We start from the raw sequence: 26,533 nt of genomic DNA on the forward strand, positions 1-26,533 counted from the left end.
ACTCTTCTTCCATGCTGGTATTATCCGCAAAACTGGAAATTGTGCTTTTGAATCCAAAGCATAAATTATCACAAATTGTGAAAAGTGGTTCCAGCACTGATTCTTGTGGAATTCTGCCACTCTGAATAGCTACCCTTTAGCCCTACACTTTGCTTTGTCTTTCAACTGGCTAGCTATCTATTACGTGACCCCCTCACTCTGTACGCGCTGACCTTATTTATTAGCCTATTGTGTGGTAAATTAAAGGTCTTTTAGAAATCTAGATATATTATACCTGTTGCATTACCCACATCTACTCTCTGTTGTCTCTCCAAAGATTTCAATGAGGTTGGATGAGCAAGACTTTCCCTTGTGTAATCCATGTTGACTACTCAATTTTATAGTTTTGGTTGCTAGGTATTTTCTATTTTCTCCTTTGGTAGGGATTCCATTATGTTTCTTACCACTGATGTGAAGCTGTTTGGTTTCTAGTTCCCCAGACATATTCTTTCTCCTTTCATTAATAAAGGCATGGCGTTGAATCTATCCACTAGTCCTTTGGTATCGCACCTTTTTCCAATCAATTATTACATATGTGCAGTAGTATTTCCTACCTAGATAAAAGCAAAATTGTGCAGATGCTGGAAATCTTCAGCGCCTTCTTTAGCCCTTACCACCACCATTAACACTCCCTTTGTCTTGTGTCCATGACATCTTTGTCAATCTCTCCTTAGCCCCCACCTATTGCTAACTTTCTATCCAGCTTCACCTGCTCCATCCCCCTTAAACAGTATAAATTTCATCACATTTCTACTTCTCTTCAGCTCTGAAGAAGAGTCATACGGACTTGGAACGTTAACTCTGTTTCTCTCTCCACAGATGCTGTCAGAGCTGCTGTGTTTTACCAGCATTTTCTGTTTTTATTTCAGTGTTTCCTAACTAGATTTTTTTTAAAGAATGTGTGAATGAAATTCATATGAACTGAGGCGTTTATCCTCTAAATTTGACTATAATGACCTAATATTTCTCCTCTTTATTTAAATGCAGTTATATCATTTTTACTCTCAAATTCTGATGACATTTTCATTTGATCCGCCTTCCGGGTAAATACTGAAGCAAAATAATCATCCTGCTTCCCAAAACCAATGAATCAAACGCTCAACTATATTTTCCATCCAAGTGACTTGCAAAAAGACAATCCCTCAAGGCACTGTAGAAAATAGTAAATTAATCTTAAAAATTAAATTTATTTATTGGATCACTGTAAATCAATGGCACTGCTCATGTTGTCAAATTAAGTGGCACCAGTTCAGAGAAGATCCAGATGTTTTGCACACCTTTTTTTTCCCCTGCATGAAGTCAAGTCAATTTATTCAACTTATCTCCAGAATATTAAACATCTGTGGGGAAAAAAAACCCAATTGTCAGCATAAAAATTATGGCATCCTGAATTGGATTAGCAAAATCCCTAAACATCACACCTTTCTCTCTCTTTCCTCCTTTAAGATGCTTCTTAAAACTGAGCCGTTTGACCAAATATTTGGCCACCATATCCTAAAATCTACTTATGTGATTCTGCATCAACTATCTGTCTACTTATGCTCCTATGAAGCACCTTGAAATGTTTTACTCTGTTAAGTGAGCTGTATCAAACTATCACTCTCGCACCTTGTTCGTCCCCTGGTATGGCCCTCATCTCTGCTCCCTTCAGTTCATGAATGTGGCAGATAGCTGGTTTAGCCATCCACCGCCAGGTCTGGCTGGACCACAAAGCACTACAAAGTCCTGCTCTCATCTGCTAAAACTGCTCACTATTCCAGGATAATGTTGGAATGCAAAAAGAATCCCCGACTTCACGTCTCTACTGCAAAACCATCTTAAAACCTTCTCCCGTCTTCCCCACTCTCAGCGCTAACAAAAAGTGCAAGCCCCCAAGTGGCCCACTGCCCTAACCCTGAACTCACATCTTTCTCTAGTTTCTTTATCTTCCTTCATGCCCTCTCCAAGTTCATCTTGTCCATGAGGCCCACCTCCTGCTCCCTTGATTCTATTCCCATTAAACTGCTGGTCACCCAATTTCCCCTCCTGGTCCCCCATGTTAGCCAATTATTGTTACCAGTTCTCTCTCTTCAGGTGTTGTCCATCTCTCCTTTGAATTTGCCACCACAGTCCTTGCAAATCACTATCTCCAACCTTTTCTTCTCCAAAACTCTTGAACATATTGTCACCTCCAAAATCCATTCTCGTCTTTCCTGGAACGCCATGTTTGAATCCATCCAAGCAGGTTTCCGCTCCTGTCACAGTACTGCAATGTGTCTCAAAGTCACAAATGACATCTTATGTGACTATGACAAAGGTGAACAGTTCTTCCTTGTCCTTCTCAATCCATCTACAGCCTTTGACATAGTTGACCACCCCATTCTATTCAATCCCTCTCCAATGTCATCCACTGCTCTCAGCTGGTTCTATGCTTATCTATCTAATCAAGCCAGAGAATTACTTGCAATGGCTTCTCTTCCTGTACCTGCATTGTTATCTCTGTGTCCTCCCAAGGGTCTATCCTTGGCCCCCTCCTATTTCTCATCAACATGCTGTCCTTCGTCACCATCATTCAAAAGCAGTGTTAGTTTTCACATGCACGCTATACTCAGCTCTACCTCACCACCACCTATTTCAAAGCCTCCATTGTTGCTAAATTATTAGACTGCATGTCCGACATCCAATACTGAATGAGTGGAAATGTTCTCCAATTAAATAATGGGAAGACTAGAGCCTCGTTTTTGGTGCCCACTCCAAACTCCGTTCCATAGTTATCTACTCCATCCCTGGAAACAATCTGAGATTAAATAGTCTGTTTGCAACCATGGTGCAATATTTGACCCCTAGAAGAGCGAGACCCCACATATTTGCATCATCTTCAAGGTTGCTTATATCCACTCTTTCAGCTCATCTGATGCTGAAAGACTCATCCATGCCTTTATTATCTCAAGACCTGAATAGTCCAACACACTCCTGGCTTGTCTCCCATATTCTGTCCTCAAAAACTTGAGGTCATCCAAAACTCTGTTTCCCGTGTCTTAACTCGCATCAAGTCCCATTCACCTATCACCCCTGTACTTGTTGCCCTACACTGGCTCCCAGTCAAGCAACGGTTTGATGTTAAAATTCTCATTTTTGTTTTCAATTCTCTCCATGGGCTCACCATCCTCGTCCCTAATCTCACAATCCATCAAGATATCTGTGCTCATCTAATTCCGGCCTCCTGAGCAATGCTGATTTTATTTGGTCCCCCACTGGTGGCCAGACCTTCAAAGCTATTTAGGCTCCTAGCTCTGGAATTCCCTCCCTACACCTTTCTGCCTCACTTTCCTTTAAGACATTCCTTAAAACCTACCTCTTCGACAAAGCTTTTGATTATCTGAGCTAATGTCTCATTACATTGCTCAGTGTCTAATTTCATTTTATAATGCACCTGTGAAGCACCTTGGGGGATTTTATTGCCTTAAAAGCATTAATTAAATAAATACGAGTTGTTATTGTATAAATGCAAGTGGTTGTTGAATCCAGCCCCTGCAAAGCTCAACTGGCTGGTGTTTCAAAAGGGATAGATGGCTGAGTGGCTCCCTTGCCACAAATAGTGCCACCTGAACGGTCTCTCCCTGGTGCTTCAGGTACTGCACCTTGACTCACTATCTCAAACGCTCCTTGCTCTCCCCTTCCATCTCTGGTTTTATTTTCTGTTGGTTTGCTCCTCTACATTTACTAATAGGATGGAAAGATGCGCTGAGGGGCTGAGATGAGGTTAGGTGTAATGACTGGTGCGCAGCAATGAACACCAGCACAAACTGGCTGGGCCGAAGGGCCAGTTTCAGAACTGTGCATTGTGTGTAGATGCAGTGACAACCCCCGCCCCAGTACCTGTGCTGACCATCCAGATTCTCCAGCGAGACTGTGACCGGCACACTCTCGATGAAAGTGGCCGAGTCCCCGCCCGCGCTGCTGCTGCTGCTGCCGCCGCCGCTATAGGCCGTCACAGCGCCGCTTCCTCCTCCTCCTCCTCCTCCGCCGCCGGCAGAGCAAGGGGCCGGGTCCGTCCTTGCGGCAGCAGCGGCCGCTTTCCTGCTCAGCTGAACGGTGGCGAAAGGGGACAGAGTGAAGTCAGCCCGCGGCAGGGCCTGCGGGCACCCAGCTCCTTCCATCTCCTCCGATTCCAGCTCCATGCCCACGCGCAGCAGAACGCTGCCCGGCACCGAGCGCGAGCGCGAGCGCCCGCCCAACACGGCCAATCAGATCAGCCTTCTCCCCCCCACCCCGGGGAAGAGGGCTGGGCGAACATTCGCGGCAGCCAATCGAATACGACCCCCGGCGGGTGCGCCGGGGAGGGGGCGTGGCTTGGCGGTGCGGGCGCGCGCGACATCGCCTGGCAGCGCACGCCCCCGGAGAGCCCGGCGTTCCACTGTCCGTTAGGACGACGACGGTGGTGGTGGTGGTAACAACAACCTTCATCCATTCGCGGCTATCAGTTCACAAAACACCACATCCACCACATCCCTCCCTCCCTCCGAGCCAGAAGCCAAAGGCGCTTGGTGTTGCCGCAAATACGGAACAGGAGTTCAGTCGGTTTCAATGAAGAAAAAACGATTCGCTCTGCAGGATTCATTTTGGGGGCGTGGGCAGGTGGAGGAGGAGGGAGGAGCCTCGAGCTCGACATTCGTCAACGTTCGCCGCTCCGTCCTGTCGTCACAGAGAAGCGTTGGAAGGCTGCGGCGCGCTCCGTCCAACCGTCGGCTCGTCGCGCGGTGAGGTCAGTGCCCGAGGGGGCGGGGCCGCGCCCTTGTGGACGGGGCTTCAGCCAGACTGCAGCGGCGACGCCTCGGAGGAGATGCAGGCAGAGCAGCTCCCGACCCCGCAGCAGGGCAAGTCGCAGCTGAACGCCGCTGCGGGAGACGGGCACCGGGATGGGTTGCAGCCCGCGCCGCCCGCCTTCACGGCGGCGGCAGAGGACGGTCAGTATCCGCTGCAGTGCGTCCGGATGTTCGCAGCCACAAGCCTCAAGGGGAAAACTGTCCATTGCTAATGGTCCCTGTCACAATCATAACAGCGAATGTCGTGCGTGAGCCAAATGACTTTGCACCATGAATCGGGGGTTAGTTTTAAAGTACATTTTCCGTGAGAGAAAAAAAATGTTCGACAAATCTTTGCACTACAGTTTGCGAAATTAAAAGAGCTGTGCACGCATTTCTTGGCAGGGCGAAAGTGTGGTATGCTTTAAATTGTGTACCTTCTATGTGCATCCTGTATGTACTGTTTGTACATGTGTGAGTATGTATTAGGCAGATTATTTGCGTCACTTGTCGTTAAACTGCAAATAGCAGAATCCCCACTTGGTAGAAATGAACCGTATGAGTGATTTTGCAGGTGGTTCTATCAGTTGAAGCTGCGGTTTTATGCAAAATTGCTTTTTGCTCATTGATCTAACCGTATTCTTTGATAATCGTCATGAGTCGGTTATGAATTTTTGATGGAAATTGCGCAAACTGCACAGCAGAATTTTCAAAACCGGGTTGTTCCAGAGATAATCCTGTGTGAAATGCCACTTTTGTGAGAGCGGTCATCAGAACGTAAAGAAATTAGAAACAGAAAGCACACAGCGGGTCAGTACAGATTTGTAAAGTGAAAAGGCAGGTCTGCACCTTTACCTGAAGAGAAGATGAGAAAGCCCATAATTAATGCTGGATGTAAAAAAGTCAGTTGTTCCAATTGACTTTGATTTAAAAAAAGTTAGTTGATATTATAGATCAACTTAAACATCGAAGGGTGGATCTTATGCTCACAAAGGAGAGTGCATTGTAGGCATACAGCTGCAATTATCCATCCGTATATTTTGGGACATGCAAAATCACAGGCTAGGTCTCTTTTTCTCTAAAAAGGAGAAGGCTGAGGTGTTGATCTGATGCATTTTTTAAATTCTTTCATGGGATACGAATATCTCTAGCTAGCATTTTGCCCATCCCTAATTGCTCTTGAGAAGGTGGTGGTGAGCCTTGAACCGCTGTGGTCTATATGGCGTAGGTATATCCACAGTGCTATTTGAGGGGGAGCTTCAGGATTTTGACCCGTGACAGTGGAAGAACGCTGATGTTGTTCCAAGCCAGGATAGTGCGTGGCTTGCAGTGTGTTGGTGCTCCCATGCATCTGCTGCCCTTGTCCTTATAGATGGTAGAGATCGCAGGTTTGGAAGGTGCTGTCGGGGGAGCCTTGTTAAGATGCTGCAGTACATCTTGTAGATAGTGCACACTGCTGCCACTGTGTGCCGGTGGTGGAGGGAGTGAATGATGGAGGTGGTGGATGGGGTGCCAATCAAGCGGGCTGCTTTGTCCTAGATGTTGTCGAGCTATTTGAGTATTTATGGAGCTGCACTCATCCAGGCAAGTAAAGAGTATCCCATCACACTCCTGACTTGTGCCTTGTAGATAGTGGACAGGCTTTGGGGAGTCAGGAGGTGAGTTACACGCTTGCAGGATTCCTAGCCTCTGACCTGCTTTTGTAGCCACAGTATTTATATGGCTGGCCCCGTTCAGTTTCTGGTCAATGATAAGCCCCAGGATGTTGATAGTGGGGTACTCAGCAATGGTAATGCCATTGAATGTCATGGGGTGATGTTTAGGTTCCCTCTTGTTGGAGATACTTATTGCCTGGCACTTGTGGGGCCACTTGTCAGGCCAAGCCTGGATATTGTCCAGGTCTTGCTGCATTTGCACATGGACTACTTCAGTATCTGAGGAGTCACGAATGGTGCTGAACACTGTACAATCATCAACAAACATCCCCATTTCTGACCTTATGTTGTTATCCTATATAATGCTATCTTCCCGGTGAACACCTTGAAAATGCGGAATTTGCCCACGCGAGAATTTCTAAGGTGCTAAAAAGAGGGAGAGGCGCACACAAAGAAAAGCAACAACAAAATTAAAAGCAGTATAAATATGGTAGTCTGTAATTAGGCGTAACACTGGAACAAGTGGATAAGTTTGTCTATTTAGGACAAATGATAACAGAAGATGGTAGATGCAATGCCGAAATTAGAAGTCGGATAGAATAAGCCAGAAGTAATTTTGTGAAGATGAATGATGTGTTAACAACAAGAAAACTCAATCTTGTAACATGGGGAAAAAAAAGTCATAAGATGCTACATTATATCCACTTTCCTGTATTCCTCAGAAACCTGGACCATAAATAAATATCTGTGGAAGAAAATAGAGGCCTTTGAAACATATATGCTCAGATGTATGCTTAAAAACTCCATACACAGACCGTAAGACACATGAAAAGGTGCTTGAAATTGCAGTAACATAAAGAACCATTGAAAAGTGAGATCCAAAAAAGAAAATGTCAGTATTTCAGCCATTTGATCAGAGATAAAAAGCTACAGAGATCTCTTCGAGAGGGCAAAGTGGAGCGCAGCAGAAAGAGGAGTCGACCTAGGCATAGTTGGATAATGGACATCACCGAGTGGTTGCAGATCTATAGTGGATATATGAGGATGGTGCAAGACAGACAAACATGACATACCATGACAACAGATCTCTTGGCAGGAGTAGCAGCGGTAATTAAAATGCAGCAGCACTATGTGAAAGAATGAATGCTGGAATCCAGTTCAGTTTCTGGTCAACGATAAACCCCAGGATGTTGATAGGTTTTTCAGCAATGGTAATGCCATTGAATGTCATGGGGTGATGGTTAGATTCTCTTTTGTTGGAGCCTAGCACTTGTGTTGCATGAAGGTTACTTGCCACTTGTCAGCCCAAGCCTGGATATTGTAAGAAAAACCAAATAAGAAAAACCAAAACAAACCTTGGGTGCAGATCCCATCCATCTGAGTATTTTGACTATCAGTTACAGCACTTACACTGTTGTGACCTTCATGCTTGTGAAACACACATCTAATACTTCATCAAAATAATGCTTAATATGTGTTGTATGAATAGAAAATAATTAGTAGAAATAGTAGTTTGTAAATAGTACTCAGATGATAATCCATTTATGCAAATCTGCTAAAAGGTTTTGCCTCCCCAATTAGTAGTGAACCTCTCTTTTACTCAACAACTTGCATTTATACAGCTCCTTCAATGTAATAGAACAATCCAAGGCCCTTCATAGGAGCAGAACTTGACAACAAGCCACGTAAGGAGATATGAGGGAAGATAGCCAAAAGTTTGGTTAAAGGGGTAAGTTTTAAGATGTGGCTTAAAGGCGAAAAGAAAGGTCTAGAAAGACAGAAGTTTTGTGAGGGAATTCCAGAGGCCGAGGCAACTGGAGGCACGGGGGAACAATTATAACCGGAGATATTCAAGAGGCCAGAAGCAGAGGAGTGTTGATACCTCAAAGGATTGTCGGGCTGGAGGAGATTAGAAATAGTGGAGGGCTGAGGCCACGGAGGGATTTGGAAACGAGGGTAGAAATAACTTTTTTTGTTGCAAAATGTGAAGTAAATGGGCCAAAAGAAACACAAACAATGCATTGGCAAATCTTTAAGAGCCCACTACTATGAGAAGACCGCTCCCCATTGTGGTTAAAAAAAAGAGATCGAAAAGATTTGTGGTTAACTTGAACTTTCTCTGTCTTTTCAAGTTTGCAACCGTTTCCTTCTGGGATTCTTGCTGTGCCTAAATAGTGCTCCCAAATTTTACCACAAAACATGGAATAGTAATTGCAAAAGTAATTACTGGGCTGTTGAAAGCCTCGGGGTGTTTTGATGATATGAAAGACACTATAACAATGAACATTCTTTTTCTCTCTCATTTGTAATTGACTTTGAGTGACCTGGTGAAGTAAAAACTCAGGTGCCAATTTGTATCTGTTTAGATGTTAATAAATGTGTTGTACTCAGCGCATCTGCAGTGTTTTTGTTGAATGACGCAACTTAGCAAAGGAAAGGGGACAAAGCAAAATAATTGGGGGATCAAACTCTCCCAGAATAATGAGCAGGAAGGGTGGTGTTAAACAAGAATCAATAATCTGTTCCAATCTCTTATTTAGTTCAATTTTGAACGGCCTTTGTTATTATTTCTGTCCTGGTCTCCTCAAACGTGACTGCAAATTTGAATAGCATATCCCATTCAAAACTTTCAATTTGAGCACAAAAAAAATCAAGGCTGGCATTTCCAGTGCAATACTGAGGGAATGCTGCACTGTTGGAGGTGCTGTCTTGCAGATGAGACATTAAACCGAGGCTCTATTCTGTCTGCCCTCTCAGGTGCAAATAAAAGATCCCATCGCACTATTTTGAAGAAGAGCAGGGAAGTTATCCCCAGTGTCCTAACCAATATTTATCCCTCAATCAACATCACAAAAACAGGATATCTGGCCACTGTCACATTGCCCATTATGGGAGCTTGCTGTGCAAATCAGCTACTACATTTCCTGTATGAAAGCAGTGATGACACTTCAGAAGAAAAGTACTTCATTGGCAGTAAAGTGCTTTGAGACATCTGGTGCTTGTGAAAAGCACTACATAAATGCAAGCCTTTCTTTACTGATCAGTTGAGACCTCTTCATATACATCTGCTGTCATGTCTTGCCTATTTGGATTTTGTTTTGCTAATTCTCTGTAGCTCTTCAAAGTTCTGGGTTGGAGAGAGAGGAGAATGTAATTCTAGTTCACTCTTGTCAGTACACAGTTTCACAGCATTTGTTTCTGTTCAGGTTATGTGGGAATTCCAGCCAAATGACTCACCGGCTATGAAATGTTCCCAATTTGTACAGTAAAATCTGAGCTATTCCATATATGAAGTGACGCTGAAGCCACTTGACTGCAAACCCCTTTTACAGACTTTGTTTTTAATGCAAAAGAATGATACTGCTTTTTGGCTCTGTTTTTTACTACAAACCTTTGAAGTTGATATTGATGTTCTTGTGGAGTTATAAATTTGGACTGTTAAAACCCTGTTTAGCCAAAAGGATTGAATTTACTAATCTTTTGAAAGCACTGCTTCACTGTTTCAATTCTGCTGGTTATACACTTGCCCAAGACTGTAAGACAATAATATAGCTTTTTAAGACCTTTTCTTTGGCAGATGTAAAGGGAGGATAGGATCCTTTCCCTGACAGGTTAAATGGGTATTGAAGGAGTCATTTGTGTTGAGGGAGTTGAGTCATCTGTGAAATTTATGCAAAATGTTCAAAGTTCAGCACTTACTCCTATTCAAAAACAATAGGACCTTCTCTTGTGTATTTTATTAGTCTGACTACTAGTTTGTTTGAACTGATTGTTCATCTATTCATAGATCATGACTAGTGAAATGTTTAAAATTGCTCTGACACTTACTTTCTGCCTCCATCTTTTGTGTTTAACACTGGCTCTATAAACAATTTAAAGTCTTCCTTTATTATGTCATTGCTTAAAGTCTTGAAAAAATGTATGAATAAAATAACTTGCTAATTAACGGTAATCAACTTTTAGAAAGTTGTTGACTGCCCCTCATATCCCTTTCCACATACGAAATTGAAGTTAAAATCTTAGGTGTATCCCTATTTTAGCTTACGTGACCAATAATGTTTAGCTAGGGTTGCCAGCTCAGGTTGCAGATATTCCAGAAGGTTTCCTCGTGTGACTTCCAGTCTCCAACCACCCTTCCCCTGCAACCCCACCATTGGACTCCTGACATGTCCATCCTTGCCATGTACTGCCCCCGCCCCCAAAAACAACTGGAAAGCAAGCAGCCTCTTTGTTACCCATTTGGATCTGTATAGGCTTCAACAAAACGACCGCCTTTCCCATGTCTGATTTTATTTTTAATGCCTCCATAACTTTTCTCCTGGATTGCTCACAGCAGCATCCAGAGATTTATAATTTTAATCCTTGGAAACTTTAGGACAACTCTGCAGGGCTGGAAACCCTGTTGTCAACTTTTATTTGAGCAGCCATTAGGAAATTCAGAAAGCACTGTATCAGCATTGATCATAATAGAAGAGATTAGTGAGAATGAGTGAGGAAGCAGATATATAATAATAAAGATTTTTCAAGATACCAATGATTTTTTTAGTGCCTGGTTTTGCCTCGTGACGTGTCAGTGATACAAAACTGGCATACAAGATTCTGGAATCCTGAATGTTAAGCATTGAATTTAATCTATTGAACTTGCTGTTAAGCAGTGGTTCTTCTTAACTCAAGTACCAACTTGTAAAAGTTATTTATATTGTTATGACTGGGATGGGAGGAGTGTGCGAATTATCAACTCCGCAGGCCATACCATTAAGTTATATGTTTAATTTTCTCACCAAAACGGCCAATTGTTTACCTATAATTCTAGAAGAAGAAAAAAGACTCCAACCAGGCTTCTTTGAAAAAACTCAATGATAAATTTATTATAAAACAAAACTCATTTTAAACATGTTTCAAGAACTGGTTGACTCACGATTGTAATCTGGAAGTGTAACTAACTAATGCTTTTAAACTTTCCCAACACACACACACACAAACAAAATTCACACACTTAGTCTCTGTAGAATCGGGTGGATGGAAGAAAAACCTCTCAGAAAGAAAGAAAAATTAAAATGCACAGAGTTTCGATGCTGTCGGACTGAAGTTCCCTCGGGTGAAGACGTGCCCCTGGGCCCAGTAGATGTCAGGCAGGTCACCAATGATGTTTCAGCGTAGAGGAGTGTATAGCTGGACCAATTCCTCCAGTCTCAGCTAGCAAGTCCAAAATTATGCAGACAAACTGCACTCAGGTGAGGATTATCTGGCTACAGGTTGAGAACCACACACGGTTTCACAAAGCAGAGAGGGAGAGAGAGTGAACTAATCAGGGTAGCCACCTATTCTCAGCCTTTCCCCAACAAGACTGAAAGCAAAACCACAAGTTCAAACTTGAGGTTTGCCTCTGCCATGTGATTGCCTATTTGTCTTCGAGCTTCATTAATTAAAGTGCTTTGCAGTTCAAAACAAACAAACCACGCCTACTCAAGTACCATACAGCTCGGTTGATTTCTTGGAAGAGGCCTGCTTGTTGACAGTTCCAAGGTGATCTTATGACCCATTTAAAAAATAACTCTCGGGCAGCCTCCTAATGTCCAAATACTGCAATGTCCTCCATATTTTTTTTAAAAATCCAGATTAGAAAGATATGATTCTAACAATTTTCAAGCATAATATGCGGAGCAAGCCAAAAGTTCATGCATGTTATGCAGGGCAATATGCAGTACAGACTTGGTCCCTATAGGTTATGCTAAGTGCTTTTTCTTCTTGTAGGATCATACTAGGATGACAAACTTTCTGAATTCTTCCAACAAAATATTTGGAAATTTCTGTATGCAGTATTTTGTAATTGTTTAGGGCAAAGGCAAAATACTGCAGATGCTGGAAATCTGAAATAAAAACAAAAGTGCTGGAAAATTCAACAGGTCTGACAGCATCTGTGGAGAGAAAGACAGAGTTAACGTTTCAAATCCATATGATTCTTCAGAACTAAAGAAAAGTAAAAATGTGGTGAAATATATGCTGTTTAAGGGGGGTGGGACAGGTGAAGCTGGATAGAAGGCCAGTGATAGGTGGAGGCAAAGGAGAGATTGCAAAAGATGCCATAACATTAACTCTGTCTTTCTCTCCATAGATGCTGTCAGACCTCCTGAGTTTTTCCAGCACTTTTTGTTTTTGTTTTGTAATTGTTTATCTGGAAAATTCTATTTTTATTTGGAGCTTCATGCATCCATTGTTGCAGTTTCTTCAAAATGTCCTATTTAAAATGCTTTGGGGCATTTTCCTACATTTAAGGTACTATATAAATTAAAGTTGTTGATAAAACACATCTTGTTCATTGCAAAGAAGTTTTCCTAGCCTGAACAATCATTTGGAAATGAAAATCTTATGGTGGTTTTTTGAAATTGCCCTTTCCCCTAAAATTTGACACCATGTCTGACTGTTGTTAAATCTCTTTACTCGGAGTGGTGAGAATTTGGAACTTGCTACCACATGGAGTAGTTTAGGAAAATAGCGTAGATGCATTTAAGTGGAGGATACATGCGTGCATAAGGGAGAAAGAAATAGAAGGACATACTGGTAAGGTTAGATGAGGTAAGGCGGGAGGAGACTTGTGTGAAACATAAACACCAGCACAGACCAGTTGGGCCAAATGTTTCTGCACTGTACATCTATGTGCTGTGTTGTCTCTACTCCATATTGCAACCTGTTTGAATTTGTAAGCCTTTAAATGCATTGGTCTTTATACACATTACAATGTAAAGACTATCTCAGTTGACAAGTAACAACATAAATGGAAAAAAGCTTGCCTCAGCCTGCTCAATTTGAATAATTTGTCTTCAATTGACTGTCAATAAAACATAGTTATGTTAAGTGTGGACATTTTAACGATTTGTTTAATCTAAAATTCCAAATACTGAAGACAAGATAGTGGATTTTTAAAATTAAACTGATGTTGCCTTTAGTAACCACAACATATTGATAAATTTACTTGTGAATGTTTTGTATTTGAAAGACCCTGAAGAAATATATGGCAGAAAAGCTGAAACACTAAAAGTTGTGGCATTTGGTCTGTCTTTACTGTCAGACAGAAAATACAGTTCAACTTCAACCAGCTTTGCTGCTGCTTCTATATATCTCAGCAATCACAGATGACCTCTCCAGATGCAACCAGCTAATACCACAGAAGTAATGAGATCAAGTGGTCACTGTCATTTATTACTAAATGATATAAAAATAAATAATGTGTTCAGCTGTCATCTAGAAGAGTCTGTCACTTTAGTAACAGCAAACTGTGGCATTCTGGGCAGTTTTAGGCAATTAGCTATAGGGAATGTTTTTGCTTCAGTTTACTAATAGAAATTATCACAATCTATTGCACTTTTTTTCACAATGCATCAATCTAGATAATGTTGGGTTTAACTTAATTTGTACAGAAGCATTGCTTGTGAGCCGAGAGAAATGAGAGGAAGGAGTCTTTGGTTTAAAGTGCTATAGACTTGTCTGAAATATTTGATTACATTTCGAAACTTGGGTGAATGGATAACCCACAATGAAGGGCACCACCAAAGTTTTAAAAAAAAAGAGTAGGATAGGTGAAGTAGATTGAGGAGCAGTAATTAGAAAATGCTGACCTTGTTTGAATAAGGGAAGATGGAGGAGGTCCAGAGTTTGACGAGGAAAAGGCACAATCGATCTTAATTTTAATACAGGGACTGTATTTGGTGTTTGACATGAACAATAGCTATGAACAGCACCAGCTATAGTAATGATCAGATAGAGGAGAGACCTTGAAAGCCAGAGGTGAGAGAAAAGTTAAGTCAAATGTATGCTTTTTCAATTTGGGGAACTAATAATACGAATTGCAGAATGGGTTAGGTTGCGAAATGCCTGTGAATAGTATATTGACATTCTCAGTTAACCCATATGATGCTATTTTCAATTTGGGGAACTACATAATACATTGTAATCATGAATTGTGGAACGGGTTAGATTGCGAAATGCCTGTGACTAGCATGTCGATACTCACTGTTAACCTATATGATATAGGCCAGCATTTTCTGTTCAGCCCCGCACGCCGACACGTAAAATGACGTGCTGAGACGTCGGGTGTGCGTCCCGGCCTCACCGCACGTCATTCTGATCTTTCATTCGGCGGGCGCTCGCCAGAGGTGGCTACGCACCCGCCGAACTGTCAAAGGCCTGTTAAGGCCATTAATAGAACATTTAAACAATTTGACAGGGCTGCCCACCCGATCTTAAGATTGGCGGGCAGGTGAAGAGCCCAGGCGACTTTCGCATTTTTCATGAAAGCACATCCACGGGCGGGATGCGGTTTCATGAAGGGTTTATTAAATTAATAAATATTTATAGAACATTTGATAAACGCTGTCACATGAGGGGACATGTGTAAATGATTTTTAACTTTTTTTTATTCTGAACTTAAAATTCAACTTTATCTCCCTGAGGCACGGAGCTGCCTCAGGGAGATTTCTGCGCTCTTTCGCGTACATGCAGGCCCCGACTCTCTCTCCTCCCACCGCCCACGTGGGTAGCGCTTATTTGGCCTATCGTGGGCGGCCTGCCGGACGGGGAGAAAATTGTCCCCATTGTATTTTCAGGATAGAAATAGGTCACTTGGCCCACCAGCTTCATGACAGTGTTCAGGCTCCATACGAACCTCCTCTTTCCCTCCTTCTAACCCAATCCTACTATTCCTTTCTCCCTTTTATTTATCTTGCTTTCCCTTAAGTGAATATATGCTGGTTGCCTCAACTTGTTCTTGTGGTAGTAAAATTCACATTCTTGCCATTCTCTGGATAAAGAAAGTTCTCCTGAATTCCCTATCAAATTTATTAGTGGCTATCTTAAATTTATAGCTCCTAGTTCTGATCACCATCTCAGGTGGACTCATCTTCTTCTTATCTACATCTTCTAGCCTATCAAATCCTTTCATATGTTAAACATCTCTAATCAGGTACACCTCAGCTTTCTCTCTTCTAGAAAATAGAGCCCCAGCCTGCTCAATCGTTGCTGAGGGATACATCCTCTCAGCCCTGGTATCTTACTGATAAATCTTTTATGCACCTTCTGCAGTGCTTCCTTATTTATAATATGGAGACCAGAACTGTTCACAGTACTCCAAATGTGGCTGTAGCAAGATTTATATAAGTGCTACATCTCTGCTTTTCAATTTCTCTTTCTAAAAATGAACCTCGGTACTTTTTTTCATGGCCTTAATAAACCGAGTCACTTGTTTTAGTGATTTGTTTATCAGTACCTTTAGATCTCTTTGCTCTTCTACCCCGTTTAGGCATTTAGGGCTAAATCTTTTGGCTGTGATGCGGCGGAGCAGAATTTCAGGCTGCTGGTGTCAGTTCCCCAACTGCATCCCAGCCACGGGTCTTTTCCTGGAGGTGGGATGTGGTGGCAGGCAACAGCGGGTAGCCAATTGCCCTCGTTAAAGACCTATTAAAAAGCCTAATGTCAGCTGACTGAAATTTTCCTGTTGGTCTTCAGGACCTCGGAGGCATCAGGGATCAGTCTAGCTGCCTGGAGCTGTCCTTGAGGCTGTAAACTGGGGGCCAGAGTTCCAAGCAGGCCTAGAGACCCCCCCCCCCCCACCAACGTGCATCAATTGCATCTGCAGAGCACCCTTCCTCCACAATAGTGGCCCAATTGCTGACACCATCTTTTTAATTCAAAGTTTAAAAAAAGCTGGAGAAAGGGCGCATCTATTTTGAGCACCCTCCCTGTCACTTACCTACAAAGGCAGCCTGCTGCTGCTTCAGTGCAGCTGTGGCTCAGTTCATAGCACCCTCGCCTTTGAATCAGAGGATTGTGGGTTCGTGTCCCACTCCCGGAAACCAAGAACTGTGATTGTACTCAAAAGAGTTGCAATCTGTGACTGTTGATAACTCGAAAGAGTTTCAGTGCTGGAAGGCTGCCTGTAGGCCCTCCAGCTTTGAGAACCTGGCAACTGTTCTTAATTGGATGACAAGCCCACCAATTCAGCAAAATCACAGCTGAGTGACTTTTCCTTGCAAAGTGCAGACTTTGACCTCCATTTGACCATGGTAGCAGGTCCCGAAGCCATGGGGAAAATCCTGCTCTTAGTTTTCAAGGAGTGTGTGGCATCCTTGTTCTTCCTACCAAATGCACCTCACGCTTATCTATATTGAAGTTCCTTTGCCAGTTGCACACCCGTTTTGAAAGCTTTTAAATGTCATCCTGTATTTTGTTACAATCCTCCTCGTCCTCTGTATTAAGTACATCCCCCAACCCCTTTCTCCCCAACCCCTCCCTCCGTTGTTTGGTTTTTATTTGCAAAGTTTGAAATTGTACACAAGAACATAAATGCAAATTCTCAAGTCCAAGTTGTTTATTTATATTGTGAAAAGCAGTGGTCCCACCATTGATCCTTGTGGATAACCACTTCCCACCATTTGCCTGTCTGAGTAACTACCTTTAACCCCAACTCTCTTTTCTGACCAGTTTGCTATCTATTCTGCTCCTTGTCCCCTGACTTTACATACTCTAAACTTGGCCATGAGTCTGCTTTGCAGTAGCTTATGGAGGCCTTTTTGAAAATACAAATCAACTGCATTACCTATATCTACCCTTTCTGTGACAATTTCGAATAATTCAATAAAGTTAGTTAAGCATGGATTTGCTTTTGAAATCCCTGCTGACTCTTTATTATGTTTTCAGTTTCTAGATGTTTTTCTATGACAACTTTAAGTAAGAATTCCATTATATCTCATACATTAAGCTAGTCAGTCTATAGTTTCCTGCATTTGTTCTGTCTCCCTTTTATAAATATAGGAAGCATATTAGATGGAAGCCATTCATCTGGTACTATTCTTTTTCAATAAATTATTACATGTAATTGTGCCTGTGCTATCTCTTCCTAACTTTTAATACGTGCGGATATGGACCAGGGACTTGATTAGTTTATCATTTACCTCACCCCTTTATATTGTTATGATCCTCACTGAGATTACCCCCAGACAAGCCTGATCCTAGGGTGGAACGCAGCTTGATAAATCCTAACTTTTATCTTATTTGTTTAAATACGTGGAGAGGAGCAACTGAACAGAATCACCAGAGTCAGCTAATGAACTTTTAACAAAAGCATAAAACTTTTATTAAACAAGATAAACTATATTACAATAATCCTTCACCCACACTATACCTATACAGATTTGTAAGGATAACACAAGTTACACAAGCTACCTTATACTTTAATGTTCACAGTAAGTACACAGTCTATGTACACCTATGGTGACCTGTGGTCAGACACACCACACTCTTAAACCAAATAACAGATGTCACCTCAACCAGATGCTATGCATCTCTCCTCAGACGCTTGGCACACCGTGAACCAATCAGTCTCACTGAGCTCCATCTTTCACATGAGGGCTTTCAATCTCCACTCTCCAAGAGCCACCTTGGAATCTTCTCCCAAAATGATGCCTTCTCTCAGACGCCTTCCACAAGGGTTCCTCTCCAGGGTTTCAAACTCTCCTTTCGATGTTCCTCTTCCCTGGGTCGTCACATGCAGTCAAATTGTCTTCCATGCACACACTCTCACCAACTCAGCCATCAACGGTACCACTGCTTCAATGCCCAGAGCAAAGAGCTACAGACCTTAAGCCCTCTCTTTGGACCTTCTGCCTCTTGCAAGCTATTCTCACATTAAATCTGCTTTCTGCAGCTTTTGTCTCTTTAAATCTGAAGCTTGGAGCCTTTCTCTCTGCCCCTCACTCTTAACTTCATTAACAGGACCTTTTCCAGGTTCCCATCCTTCCTTTGACTAGAAGGTCTGCTTGGGACTTTCCCCTGTTCCACCCCCCTGGATTTTTGGGGTTTTTCTTTAACTTGGGACTTGCTAATGTCCCTTTTGCTCCAGTCTTTCTCTTGCAGCTACTTTCAATCAACTTTAGCTTGGAGCTGGCTACCTGCCTCTTCTAAGCTGCTTCTCTGGCAACTATCTTCAAAACCAGCTGAACTCCAACAACTTCCAAAACAAACTGCTGTTTATATCTTTTCTGTGTGTGCCTGTGGGAGGGACCTGCCTCTCTGGACCCCTATTGCTAGGCAACAGCCCAATTCTTCCACCCTTGTTTGTTTACCTTATCTGCAATAGTAGTAAAAAACCTCATTACAAGTGCAGGTACCTTTTAAAAGTGAAACTACAACTCAATTTCTCTTTTCTTAACACAGATATACAAATCAAACTTAAACTTTAAAGCTAAAACTCATTCCTTAACATCTATAAATACCAATATAACTTACTTAAACTATCTCTATTTCCTAACACTATCTCAAATGTCTTTATCTTTTCTGATCTCTTCTTCTAATGTCATGTCCACCAGCTTGCTTTGGCTGACCACCTGTGGGCCAGCTGCTCCCTCAGCAGTGACAGAGGATGAGGTTGAGGGGGTCACAGGCAATGGGGACTTGGAGAGAGAGGACAGCCTCTCAGATCCCTGAGTGAATGACCCAGAGATATACAGCTGCCACTCCTCCTCTCTTCGGGTGCCCGAGGGCCACGGCCTGACTCCTTGACATGAAGGAGCACCTGTGGGGACATCGAGGTGCCCCGTTTCTCTCTCACATTGCCACTGCAGGAACTCACCCATGCAACCGCGATGGAGTGCAGGTCTGCATCTGAGGTCTGCTGGACCAGGGTCTCCATGGCGTCCGCCATCCTTCCCATGGAGACCTCAATATGCGCACATTTGGGCACCACTTCATCAGAGAGCAGGCAGATGCACTCCTTCGACTCGCGTGTCACTCTATTGAGGGCTTCCAACAGCTCTGTGTTTTGTTTCCCCGCCTTCTGCTGACTCTCCAAGATGATTTGGAAGGTCGAATCCAGAGGCTTGCCGTCTGACTCGGACCTCACTGATGCCTCTTCCCCAGTAGTCCTCCAAGTGCCAGGGAACTCGGCTGAACCAGCCTCTTCCTGCGGCGGACGCGTGTCTGTGGTGACCACCAGATTGTGAACCCAAGTCTGCTCTAGATCTAGGTCCCACTGAGGTGTGTGTCTCTGCGCTGGTGGGTCTTTCAGACTGCTTATTTCCAGCTCTTCAATGGAGGTGAAGTCCTCTTGGCTAGAGGTGAGAACGTGGATGGAGCTGAGGAACTGGTTACCTGAGGGTGTTGGTCACTTGGCAGTGCTCCCTGTGAACCAAAGTAGAGGTAATTAGTGCATGTTGGCAGAGTCAAAAACCAGGAGAGAGAGCACTCACATTTGCGTCGAGAGGGAGATGATGTGGTGCAGGATCCTCATGAGGGTGCTCGCCGCTGACCTCACTGTTGCCACATGGCACTGCATGGAATGTGTAGTGAGCAGAGACATGGACAGGATGAGGATGCGAGCGCGAGAGAATATGAGCCTGAGGAAGATGTAGGGTGTGTGTGTGAGTTAGTGGTGTTGTCCCTTGAGATGTGAAAGCCCTGTGGATGTGTGATGGGTTTGTGAGTGAGAGAGTTGAGAGTGATGAGAAGAGTAACTTACCATTGCAGAACGGATGAGCCATCCTGTTGCGACACTGGATGGCTGTCCTCTTTTGCAGGGCATTGGCGCCGATCACCGCTGCCACCGCCTCCTATGCTGCATTGGTGACCTTGCTTGCCAGTCTTTGCCCAGCATGGGGGTAGAGGACATTACGGCGGGCCTCCACTGCGTCAAGGGATGCGCCATTAAATCAGGGGGCAGGGGGAGGGGGGAGCGGGGTGGTCTGCAGTCTTCTTACCTTTCAGGGCCATGTCTTCTGTGCAGCAGTCCTGGTCTTGAAGCACTGAGAGGTGTGCACACAGCTGCACTTCAAATATGGCGGCCGGCATGATGAATCAGCAAGGTGATGACGTGGCGGGCGAATAAGAGCCCACCCGCCATTGAAACTGCATGTTTGTTGGGAATGCATAATTAATGAGGCGAGATTGGGACGATATGGTGCATGAAAAGCCACCATTGCGGCCAGCGGGTAAAACGTCCTTTTTCCCATTCACTACCACACTTAGTGCAAATCTGGAACGATTCCACACTATGTTTTGACCGCTGTTTCCTATATGTTCCCCTTTGCTTACTTCTCATATATGGTTCATTTTCCATGACTAAACTCAGCCATGCTCCCTCTCTTGTTGGGAATTTTACATACTGGGTAATAAAACAGTAGAAACTTGCACATAGATCAAAGCCATCTGATTGCGATAGTGAAGTGTTTTCAGAGGGTGTAACTCAAGATTGCATCTTCATCTATAGATTTTAGGAGGGGGGGGTAGAATAGTAAAATAAATGAAATAGCATGCCATGTTATTTAAAATTTATTTCTTAGGTGTGTAATTTGTTTTCCTAACTGTTCAGTTGATTGTATAATTAATATGATGCTTTGCAGTGTGGTGTGCTTATGTTCTGTGAGTGTTTTTTAAACTATTTTTGTTGAAATTCATCAGCCAAACTTAATTGAGTAATATTCGTATCATGCTAAACTTAATGTTAATAGTTTCCTGTGGTATGTTTTAATTTTCAGTAAAAGTGTCGAATGAGGAACAAGAAATGTCGATAGAGGAACAAGAAAAAAAAGCCAGAGATGGTGATGCAAAGGCGCAGACTGAGGTAGAATTAGATCTTTGCTGTGAAAATTCTTCAATAGTCCAAATGTATTAACATATGACGAAAGAAACTCATTCTTCCCCATGTACTTATGCACCCTATATTTTACATAACATCATGAAATCGGAAGGAAAAGAATCAAAGGATCATACGTGGAAGCTTTAACCCATGTGACTTTTCCCACTTATCACACTGTGGATGTTCACAATTTGTACATCAATTTTTGTTTTCTCTTTTCTGCCCACTACAACCCCTCCACCCACTCCTCCCTCCAAAATTCTTGGCAGCTGTTTTTTGTCTGTTTCCCTCGAACAACTGAGTTTTTTTTAAACTTTCCTGAATGTCGGTTTTATTAATGCCTACTCTTTTTTGAAGAGCATTGCCCTCCAGTAAATTCTGCTTTAAATTTCATGTTGGGTCAGCTCCAGAGCTGTAATGTTTTCTCCCGTTCTTTAGTTGTCTTAGCTTTACACGTCTCTGACTTCTATCTTTATTGCTTTCCCACGAGAGATAATGTTAAGGATATGACATTTGTTTTTCCAACTGTACAACGGTTAGTGTAATTCATTTATTACTCAGCACTGGGCCACAATGTTTTACTAACTAGATTACACGCAAAGTTTGTGTCAATAAGATGTGAAACCTTGTTTCCTGCACAAAACAAAGACTACTGTCACAGTCCAGGGCATCTCCCCTGTGCAGAGTGTAACCTTTTGACCACAGTGATTTTCCAGCTTCAGAATCACTTTCCAGATTAGTGACACGTGCACCTCCAAGTGGCTTGTGTTTGCTGCAAGAATATTGTACACAAGCGTCACTGGGTTCCATGATTGATTCAGGGTGGGGTAATTTGCAAATGACCCAAGGATCAAACTGAAGAGCAATATTGGGGGAAATTCCATTCTTTTTGAATTGAGGATACACTTGAGAGTGATCAAGGTCTGAACCGAGCAACCAGTGTCAAGATGATGGCAGCACAAAACTGTCTTAAGGTCTTCAAAGGAGATTTTAGAGTACGGAGACCTTCCAGCCGCCTGCCTTATTCTTATTTGAAGGGTGTCTGCTGGGGTCTGCACATTCTGACATGAACAGGAGCGTTTCAGTTGGTCCTTTGGTACAGGCAATGACTGTCATTTAGGTTGCCATTGGTAAAGTGACGACTTACTGTATTGGCTTTAAATATCCAACTGGTTTTGCCAAAATTGCAGGAAAGCAAGGCCATATTGAGGTATAAAGTATTCGTCGCAACCCTGAGAAATTCTTCAATGAAAATTCAGTGTAAACTTTCAATGACTGGTGCAGGATCTAAATTCATTATAAGCTTAGTTAGGGACGACTGAATGTGGAAGGAGATCTACCCTTGTATGGATTTTATCCTTTTGAGTGGAGGTATTTATAATACCACATAATAGACTTGTTAACAAAATTGAAGCTAATGGGGTTAGTGGGGCAGTGGCTGCATTGATACAAAGTTGGCTAAGGGTTAGAAAGCAGACTGAAGGGAAGTGTGCAGTGCTGTCCCCAGGGGCCAGCATTGGGACCACTGCTCCTTTTGGTATACATAAATGACCTGGATTTGGAGTTGTAAGGTAAATTTCAAAATTTGCAGGTGATGCAAATTATGGAAATGTGGTGAACAGTGAGGAGAAGACTCATAGACTTTAGGAGGACATTGACAGGTTGGTAACTGAGCATTAAAAAGGAAAAGTATGAAGTGATTAATTTTGGAAGGAAGAATGAAGGGAATCAATATAAACTAAATGGTACAACGTGGGTGCAGGAACAGAGACCTGGGGGAGTGTAGGTACATGGCTTTGAAGGTCACAGGGTAAGTTGGGAAGGCTGTAAAAAGACATGAAGGTTCCTTGGCTAAATAAATAGAGGCATAGAGAGAGCAAAGAAATAATGCTAAATCTTTATAAGACACCAGTCAGATACCAGCTAGGGTAATGTGGCCAATTGTTAGGGTGGAATCATCCCAGAAATCAGCAAAGCCATATATCGGGTGGGGAAAGCGGCGTTTGACCAGCTGACGGCAATGGCGGCTTTTTCCACTGTATCATGTGGCACTTTGTTGAAAATACTCAGAGGCACGGGCTTTATGTCGGATCACTGGCAGGGCAGTCTCAGATTCGCCCGTCCTGCTGTCACCTCAGGCCTTATTTAAAGGGTGCCCCTGCACAGAGTTAGCACACTGTAAGGGATTGAAAGCTGCTGGAAAGTCAAGGCTGTAAAAGGGAGGAAACATGCTGCCCTCAAATTTAGCGACGCCTCCCTCGAGCGCCTGCTGGACGCAGTGGAGGCCTGCCGCAAAGTCCTCTACCCCCACCCTGGGTGAAGACCAGCAAGCAAGGTTACCAATCCAGCATAGGAGACAGTGGCAGCCATGATCAGCGCCAACGTGCTGCAAAGGAGGACAGCCACCCAATGTTGAAAGAGGATGAATGATCTGCTCTGTTCCCTCAGGGTAAGTCACTCTCCTCATCACTCTCAACTCAAACCCATCACACACCCACAGGGATCTCACTCACTGCCAGTTCAAGGGACATCACCCTTCAGTCTCTCTCACACACCTTCAGCTGCCCTGCGGATTGTGTCCTCATCTCATGGCAGCACTCAACACCCTCACATGCCAGGCATCCTTCTCATCTGACCTGGCATGCATTCTGCTTACACTCTCTCCATCTGTATTCATGCAGGACAAGCTGACGCACAACAAAAGGGAGAGGTCACAGACTGGTGGAGGAATGCCCAACATCAAGGTCCTCACAGATTTTGAAAATAAAGACATCCAGCTGGTCAGCAACAATGTGGACCATTCCTGTGCTGACAGTGAGGTCGGCAGCATTCAACCAAGTGAGGATCCGACAGTGTAACATCCATCGGACAACCATGCCTGTGAGTCAGTTACCTTGTTCCGCAGTTCCCTGCCGTGTACTAATTATCTCTCCTTGCTTTCGTAGGTACACCTGGGAAGCAGCCAAAGGGGTCCACGAGCCAGGTCCTCGCCTCAAGCCCCAAAGACATCTCAGAAGACAAATCTGATGGCACCTAATTGAAGATCCATCTCTGCGCTCATTCAGACCCTTCACCAGCACAGGGACACAGTTTGGTGGGACCTAATTCTAGAATAGCTTCGCGATCACAATCTGGTGGGCACATTGCACTGTCTGATCCACAGCAGGCAGAGGCAGGGACTTCCAAGGTTTTCAGCACTAGGAGGACTGCTGGAGGCCAGAAATCTGCTGAGTTGAGTCAGATGAGGAGCCTCTGGACTCGGTAATAACTCAGTTGATGGAGCTGCAAAGGCAAGCTTGGGAGCATCAGGAAGAGATGTCTGCTGCACTCCTCAGATTACAAGGCACGATGGAGGAGTCCGTTGGCCTTCAGTCTGAGGTGATAGTGCCAGCATGCCAACTTACTGAGGTTAACACTGGTAGGGTGGCGGCTGCCATGGGAACCTTGGTCCAGGACATCGGGCCTACACTGCTGCACAGGCTGCACTCCATCGCTGACGCACTTGCAGGCATACATCATTGTCAATGCGAGAGGGGGCCAGGGCATCTCAAGCTCACTGCAGCTGCCCCTTCCTCTCATGGAGTCAGCCCAAGCCCTTGGGCACGCATAGTGAGGAGGGTCAGAAGATGCACATCCTGGGGCCATCCTCCCTGGTGACTCCCAAGTGTCCAGCCCATCCGAATCCCCGTTTCCTGTGTCCTCAGCAGCTCCAGCTCCACAGGCCAAGGAGGGTGCCACTGCCACACAGCAGGACGACCCTGAAAGCAGGCCGGGGGCCCTCCAGCTCTCAGCACTCCAAAAGCCACCCGCCAAGGTCATCACAAACAACAGGGCTTGGCTGTCAGCAGGCCACCTCCACCGTGGATGTCAGGAGAGCCCCAACACATAGAAGCAGTGTTAGAAATGTCAAGAAGGTTTAACTCTTTTTGGATTCAACCAAATAAACTAAAATAACAAAAATGAAGGACAAAATAAATGTAGCCCCTGAATTAGGGTAACTGCAAAACCAAAGACAAAATTTAAAGAAAACTTACAAACATCAAATCAAAATGCGATTAAGGGGGTGGATAAAACACCACAGTCCCCGCGGTGCCCACCGGGCAGTCAAGAAGATTTAGTTGCACAACATGCGCGTGGTTGTTAGTCACTTGTACAAAATGTTGGCCATTGTAAATACACTCCCAAGAATGTCTCCTTGTTGTGTTGAGCAAAGTTTGTGTCAATAAGATGTGAAACCTTGTTTCCTGCACAAAACAAAGACTACTGTCACAGTCCAGGGCATCTCCCCTGTGCAGAGTGTATGTAACCTTTTGACCACAGTGATTTTCCAGCTTCAGAATCACTTTCCAGATTAGTGACACGTGCACCTCCAAGTGGCTTGTGTTTGCTGCAAGAATCTTGTACACAAGCGTCACTGGGTTCCATGATGTTCACTATGTGCTCTCAGCACCTTTGAGGTGGGCTGCCTCAACCCCCTATCCATTCCTGACAGGTGAAGGTGTGGTGCTGACGGTAACAGGTGATCAACCCTGTCAAAGAATGAAGTTGTCTTAATGTCCATGTGGCTGCTGTTTCTCAGCAGCGTCTTGATGATATGACCCTCTTCACAGAGTGACTGTGCGCTGCCCTCAGCCAGACAAGTGTCAGACATTCCCAGATGCAATGTGAAGAACTCAGGAGTGTCCTCACTGCATCTCGTCATCATCCTCCTGGAATCTTGTGGCAATGAGGGCCTCACAAGTACGTCTGCCTCATCTGGCCAGTGCAATGGTCTCATCATCTGCACCCTCACCTTCCAGGACCTCATCACCCTCATCCCCTTTGACTTCTTCCTCATCGGAGGAGAGTTGCTGCTCATGCATCTCTTCATCATCCAAGTCCTCCCCCCTTTGCATCGCTAGGTTGTGTAGCGCGCAGCAAGCCACTATGATGTGTGACACCCTCTGGTGAGTGTACTGCAGTGCTCCTCCAGATAGGTCCAGACATTGGAACCTCATTTTCAAGATGTCAGTGGTTTGCTCAACCAAACTCCCGCTTGCAGCATGAGCCTCGTTGTACCTTCACTCACCAGGAGTCTGAGGCTGCCGCATGGGCATCATCAGCCACGTCCTTTGTGGGTAGCCCTTGCCCCCGAGGAGTCAACCCTGCGTCCTGTGTGGTCCCTGGAAGATGTCAGGGATCTAAGACCTGCTGAGGATGTACAAGTCATGGATGCTTCCGGGGTATCTTGCACACACCTACATGATCCATTTGTTATGGCTGCAAACCAACTGAACATTGAGGTCGTGGAAGCCTTTGCAGTTCACATACTTGCCTGCTTATTGCCAGGGAGATATAAGAGCAACGTGGGTGCAATCGACGGTACCCTGCACATGTGGGAATCTGGAAATCTGAGCAAATCCCAGCGCTCTTGCTTCCTGCCTTGCCTGTTC

The 26,533-nt window shown here is 44.1% G+C and overlaps 2 protein-coding genes across 4 annotated transcripts in view; one reads left to right on the plus strand and one right to left on the minus strand.

The window, feature by feature from the left end:
* LOC144678518 (uncharacterized) overlaps positions 1–4,382 on the minus strand; it is a 49,778-nt gene extending 45,396 nt beyond the window's left edge. The window contains exon 1 of one of the 3 annotated variants that reach the window (XM_078538303.1): positions 3,898–4,382. In XM_078538303.1, the coding sequence (XP_078394429.1) occupies positions 3,898–4,199 (302 nt within the window). In that variant the 5' untranslated portion in view covers positions 4,200–4,382. The remainder of the gene's footprint in view (positions 1–3,897) is intronic. The other 2 variants (XM_078538375.1, XM_078538360.1) reach the window with 2 other exon arrangements.
* Positions 4,383–4,470: 88 nt separating this feature from the next.
* The window catches only part of wfs1b (Wolfram syndrome 1b (wolframin)), a 44,460-nt gene continuing 22,397 nt past the window's right edge, over positions 4,471–26,533 (plus strand). Inside the window, exons 1-2 of the mRNA XM_078538457.1 lie at positions 4,471–4,985; positions 21,001–21,086. Of these exons, the coding sequence (XP_078394583.1) occupies positions 4,862–4,985; positions 21,001–21,086 (210 nt within the window). The 5' untranslated portion in view covers positions 4,471–4,861. The remainder of the gene's footprint in view (positions 4,986–21,000; positions 21,087–26,533) is intronic.

The sequence above is a fragment of the Cetorhinus maximus genome, chromosome 1, assembly GCF_964194155.1.
Source record: "Cetorhinus maximus chromosome 1, sCetMax3.hap1.1, whole genome shotgun sequence".
Taxonomy (NCBI): domain Eukaryota; kingdom Metazoa; phylum Chordata; class Chondrichthyes; order Lamniformes; family Cetorhinidae; genus Cetorhinus; species Cetorhinus maximus.